Source organism: Somniosus microcephalus, unplaced genomic scaffold, assembly GCF_052327205.1.
Source record: "Somniosus microcephalus isolate GS21.2 unplaced genomic scaffold, FLI_Smic_1.0 unresolved_chr1, whole genome shotgun sequence".
NCBI lineage: Eukaryota > Metazoa > Chordata > Chondrichthyes > Squaliformes > Somniosidae > Somniosus > Somniosus microcephalus.
This window is the reverse complement of record NW_028225179.1, coordinates 130,760,274-130,766,534: the sequence shown is the minus strand read 5'-3', so window position 1 is coordinate 130,766,534 and position 6,261 is coordinate 130,760,274. Positions and strand designations below refer to the sequence as shown.

General features: G+C 49.4%; 1 protein-coding gene across 1 annotated transcript in view; it reads right to left on the bottom strand.

Annotated features, from left to right (window-relative positions):
• Positions 1-396: 396 nt before the first annotated feature.
• Positions 397-6,261, bottom strand: part of nrm (nurim) — a 44,063-nt gene continuing 38,198 nt past the window's right edge. Inside the window, 3 exon segments of the mRNA XM_085974850.1 lie at positions 397-1,519; positions 5,845-5,990; positions 5,993-6,020. Of these exon segments, the coding sequence (XP_085830976.1) occupies positions 1,193-1,519; positions 5,845-5,990; positions 5,993-6,020 (501 nt within the window). The 3' untranslated portion in view covers positions 397-1,192.

The window sequence follows — 6,261 nt, the reverse complement described above, 5'->3', positions numbered from 1 at the left end:
GTCACTTTGAGTGAAACTGAATCGTCTGTATACTGTCCCTCTCCACGGCTGGGATTCTTCAGTCAATTTAACCTAGAATCACCACAGCCATCACCGGAGGACTTGCCTCCCACTGCTCTGGGCTGAAGACAGGCCTCCTACTGGACTAGAATTGGGCGACAGTCACAAGAGTCACCTCTCACTTGTTACCTCTGTCCTAAATCACTAGCATCCCTGACTACGTCACACCTTACCCCACACACTCTAAATGGTTATCCTGTGGAAACCAACCGCCCCCCCCCCCCCCCCCCCCCCCCCCACCACCAAATATGGCACCAATGTGGCACTTTCCACTCATGAAAGGCCATGGGATGGCTGGTAATGGAACATTGGAATTGAAACACGACACGTTGGAAATGGAACACGACACGTTGGAAATGGAACACGACACGTTGGAAATGGAACACGACACGTTGGAAATGGAACACGACACATTGGAAATGGAATACGACACATTGGAAATGGAAAGTAAGACATATTGGAAATGGGAAGTAAGACACATTGGAAATGGAACACGACACATTGGAATTGGAACACGATATATTGGAAATGGAACACGATATATTGGAAATGGAACACGACACATTGGAAATTGAATACGATACATTGGAATTGGAACACAATATATTGGAAATGGAAAGTAAGACATATTGGAAATGGGAAGTAAGACACATTGGAAATGGAACACGACACATTGGAATTGGAAAGTAAGACCCGGGGGCAGTAAGAAACTACCCCTAAAACGTCATAGATTGCCACTGATTTAGCAATTTCACTCAAGGCAGTCGACAGGGATGGCTGAGATTGGAAAGCGATACAGTGGTGCAGTAGTGGGGGGAGGGGGGCTCTTCTGAAGTTGGGGCAAAGGCACATTGTTGGGGCAAAATAAATGGAGCTTTACTCCACATCTGACCCGTGTGATACCAAAGCGCGATGGGATGCTGGGTGACAGCAGCTAAAGAAAACGGGCAAGTCTCCAGCACTGACCACTTCAGCAAGCTTGAAATATATCTAAATTTTTCTTTTAAAAAAAAAAACCCCCCCGCTTATCTGCAGCCAAGGTCGCCATGGCAGTGTGCGGTTGCGAGCTACGGCGCAGACGTAAAGCGGCAATCGATCCGGAAGGTCCTCGGCTGGGCGCCCGGCTCGGTGGCTACTCCTGGTGCTCGGTGGGCTCTCTGACGCCGTTGCGAGCTGCCAGGTAGTCATAGGTGGCCTCCTCCCGGGAGAAGATCTCAAACTTCTTGTTGAGCTGCGAGCGCAGGTAGCGGTAGTCCTGGTGGTCCAGGCTGTGGCCACAGATCATGTACAGGGTGAAGGTGGTGGACAGCAGCAGGCGGTCAAGGGGCAGGCTGGGCACCACCCACAGGATGACCAGGAACTCCAGGAAGACGGGGTGCCGCAGGTGGCAGTACAAGCGCTGGGCCTTCTGCGATTTCAGTACCATGGGGTCCCCAAGATCGAGACAGTGGTAATAAACCTGCAGGACACAATAGAGCAATTTTAACTTAACAGGTTTGAAGTCAATGAAAAGTAATATCGGGCGGGGTGTAAAACCGGCGTTCCACCCGATCCCAAGGGCTTCCCGCCTGTGCGTATGGTTAAAATTACCACCCCCCCCAGACCGTTTTTATACAACTCGCTATCCATCAGTCTCCTTGCACCATCATCCCTTTTGTCTCTTAATCTCTCCCGCCTTCCATCCGATCACAGACCTTCCTTTGTGTCCTTTCCTCCCCTCCCCCCTTTCCCTGCCCCTGCACTTGCTTAAAAACCTGTTCCATCTCTAACTTTTTCCAGTTCTGAGGAAGGGGGGTCATCGACCTGAAACGTTAACTCTGTTTCTCTCTCTCCACAGATGCTGCCCTGACCTGCTGAGTATTTCCAGCATTTTCGGTTTTTATTCCAGGATTCATCCTCCCATCAATTATAGTGCCCTTCGTGGTAACAACCTTTTTCAGGAGGGACTAGAGCATCGAGGACTCTTTTTCATTAGAACAAAGAAAGCCGAGGAGATGTGATTGAAGTCTTCAAACATTATGAATGGTTTTGACATACTAAAGCAGGAAATGCTATTCCCACTGGTTGGTGAATTAGAACTAGAGGGCATAAATTTATGATCATCGCCAAAGGAACAAAGGGAGAGGTTTGGAAATATTATTTTTACCGCAGAGAGTTGTTAGGTGGTTGAATGCCCTGCCAGAAACAGTGGTGGAAGCAGAACCCGTAATCACTTTTAAAAGAGAAGTGGATAAATATTTGAGAAAGAAAAATTTAAGAGAGTGTGGTGAAAGGGCAGGGGAGTAGAATTAAATGGATAGCTCATTCAGAGAGTAGGCTCAGGCACGATGGGCAGAATGGCCTCCTTCCGTGCTGTAAAATTCTATGATTCTGGTGTATTTTAGAAAGGGACTCGTCTGTTACCACCTCTGTCGACGGTGAAGCAGGCTGTTGTAAGAGGCCCCACAGCAGGCCACTGCTCCTCTTTGACCACCAGGTGAGGTCCACAGTCGAAGCCTGGTCAATCGTTACTGGCCAAGTAAGGGCCGCCTTGTCGGGGAGACCACTGGATGAGCAGGTTTATCTGAATTAAACTCAAACAGAGGACTGCTGCCGTGGGACCGGGTCTGTGGAAAGTTTCTCACTGGATCCATAAGAACATAAGAAATAGGAGCAGGAGTAGGCCATTCGGCCCTTCGAGCCTGCTCTGCCATTCAATGAGATCATGGCTGATCTTCTGCCTCAACTCCATTCACCGGCCCTATCGCCATATCCCTTGATGCCTTTACTAGTCAGAAATCTATCGACTTCTGTTTTGAATATACCCAATGACTGAACCTCCACAGCCCTCTGGGGTAGAGAATTCCAAAGATTCACCACCCTGTGTGTGAAGAAATTTCTTCTCATCTCAGTCCTGAATGGCCTACCCTTTATCCTGAGGCTGTGGCCCCTGGTTCTAGACTCCCCAGCCAAGGGAAACATTCTCCCAGCATCCACCCTATCAAGCCCTGTAATAATTTTGTATGCTTCAATGAGATCCCCTCTCATTCTTCTGAATTCAAGAGACTACAGGCCTAATTTACTCAATCTCTTCTCATATGACAGTCCCGCCATCCCAGGAATCAATCTTGTGAACCTTCGTTGCACTCCCTCTATGGCAAGTATATCCTTCCTTAGGTAAGGAGACCAAAATTGCATACAGGACTCCAGGTGTGGTCTCACGAAAGCCCTATATAATTGGAGTAAGACTTCTTTACTCCTGTACTCAAATCCTCTTGTAATGAAGGCCAGCATACCATTTGCCTTCCTAATGGCTTGCTGCGCCTGCGCATTCACTTTCAGTGACTCATGTACAAGGTCACCCAGGTCCCTTTGAGCATCTGCATTCCCCAATCTTTCACCATTTAGGAAATACTCTGCCTTTCTGTTTTTTCTACCAAAGTGGATAACGTCAAAATTATCTACATTATATTCCATCTGCCATGTTCTCCCCCACTCACTGAGCCTGTCGAGATCCCCTTGAAGCCTCTTCACACCCTCTTCGCAACTGACACTGCTACCTAGCTTTGTATCATCAGCAAATTTGGAAATGTTACATTTAGTCCATGACCTCTTCCGCTGTGGGATGCTGGGAGGTGGGGGGAACGTCAGGTCAGAGGATACCATAAACAGGTCCACCGGCAGAAAGGCTTTCTGCCGGGTAGTTCACAATAATGGTGCCAAGAACCTTAGTTCTGATGTGGGTTGTAGCTGGGGCTTCTCCTAACTGACCATTGAGGCTGGCTCCTTGCCCGTAGTGAGTGCCGGCAGCATGGCTCTGCCAGCAGACTTTGGACAAGGGGGCTGTGATGTGCCAACTGCCCAGATGGATGAACATCACTGCCCACGCGATAGGAGACTGTGTAACTGTTCGGGTCTGAGGAATTAGTTGGGAACTGCGAGGTCCAGCATTGAATGTCTGCTATCTTTCTGACAACTATCAAATCCCAGGAGTTGGGAGCCATGCTCTCCCTCTCTGTCGCACCTGTTTCTGGCAATCATTGCTAAATGAAACAGTGTGTACCATCTACAAGATGCACTGCGGCAACTCACCAAGGCTTCTTCGACAGCACCTCCCAAACCTGCGACCTCTACCACCTAGAAGGATAAGGACAGCAGGCGCATGGGAACACCACCACCTGCAAGTTACCCTCCAACTCACGCACCATCCTGACTTGGAAATATATCGGCCGTTCCTTCATCGTCGCTGGGTCAAAATCCTGGAACTCCCTCCCTAACAGCACTGTGGGAGCACCTTCACCACACGGACTGCAGCGGTTCAAGAAGGCGGCTCACTACAGGAAACTTTCGATTTACCGGCACCTAAATAACCGGAAATCTCAGTTAACTGGCAAAATTCAGGAGTAGGTTCAGGTAACTTTTATTACTTGCCTTCCTTCATTTGTTGCTGTGCAAGGGTGTGGCTGCAGCTGTTGCTAAGCTACAGAGACGCTTGCAACTTGTGGCCATTGTTTTGAACCTGTTGCTAAGGGTTTGTTGCTTTATACGGAGCTCTCAGCTCCGTATCTTTTACTATAGCGTTCGGTTATCCAGAATTTTTGACGAACCGGCACCACGTCGGTCCCGTCCGTGCCGGATAAAAAAAAAGTTTCCTGTACCACCTTCTCAAAGGCAATTAGGAATGGGCACTAAATGCTGGCCTTGCCAGTGACGCCCACATCCCAGGAATGAATAAAAAAAAACCAAAAGGTTTGTCCCGTGAAACCTCAGGAGTGAGCTCATGAAATGAAGCAGGTAGTCCAGTCTTAGTGTCTCAGAGCCCAAAGTCCACTCTGACAATGTCTCAGAGCCCCAAGTCCACTCTGACAGTGTCTCAGAGCCTCACGTCCTCTCTGACAGTGTCTCAGAGCCCCTGTACCCCTCTCCTCTCCCCTGTACCCCGCTCCTCTCCCCTGTACCCCTCTCCTCTCCAAATGGTTTGTCCCATGAAACCTCAGGAGTGAGCTCATGAAATGAAGCAGGTAGTCCAGTCTTACAGTATCTCAGAGCCCAAAATCCACTCTGACAGTGTCTCAGAGCCCCAAGGACCTTCCCCCAGCAGTGCCACAGGAAGGCTGCTGTTCTACCAGGCTTTGGTGGTGGGAATTGCTTGTGTTTCCTTCAGTAACCACCTGGAATCACAGACCCTCTAGTGAATAAACTAGTGCAATCAGTGACATCCCATCCAGGCCCAGTTAGATCCTAATGTCGCCGGGGGGTGGTGGGGGGGGGAGGATATCGGATAGCAATCAAGAACAGGGACCCTGGATGATTGTTTCCCTCCCTAACCCAGCGCCAGTGGCGCTCTGGCTGTGTGAGGTCCGAGTTTGAAGTTAGCCAATTTGCAGGAATTGGCATTGGGGCTTAACTGCCCCACACGGACGAGCACGGAGAATTACAGGGACCGGTGTAGTGTTCGAGCAGTAACATGCCATACTTATGGCAAACTACTGCTTTGACAATCTTAACAACTGCACAGACATCTAATGATGCTGCGGTGTACCATTCGATGTCTGTGCGGTTGTTAAGATTGTGCCAATGTAGGGCCCCTCAAGCCACAAGGTTCTTGCTAGTTCTTAGATTGAGGACCTGAGAGAGTTGAACTGTAATGTGGGAAAGGAAGTGTTTACTGCATTTATCAATAGTTGCTTTGCACACCAGTCACACACAAGCCCCCACTGTGGCTGCTCTCCTGTTGCTGCTGCACTGAGGCCCCACAACCAGACCACACTGACTGCTCCCACCTTGCAAGAGCCTGTGACTCACCTGCTTGAGACCCATGAGCTCAGCGTAGTCGAAGATGAGGACAATGCTGAAGATGATCAGCCAGGCGATGACGTGAATAATTAAACAGATCAACGGGAACCAGGAAAGCCAGGGCTCTCTGGATACATTCCACAGGAAGGGAGCAGCTGGATAGGTTGCCAGTAGAGCATCAGCAACTGGGGAACAAGACAAGCATTCAGGCTGGAGAGGGGACAATGGAGAGAGATGCAAGGTACAAGGGAGAGAGTTGGAGAGGAGAGGGAACAGCATTAGCAACTGGGACAGCAACCGGGGAAGAAGAGAACCATTCAGACTGGAGAGGGTACAAGAGATACAAGGGGGAGGGAGAGGCTACAAAGGGAGAGAGAAAACAGCATCAGCAACTGTGGGAAAAGAGAACAATTTATGTGGTAGAGG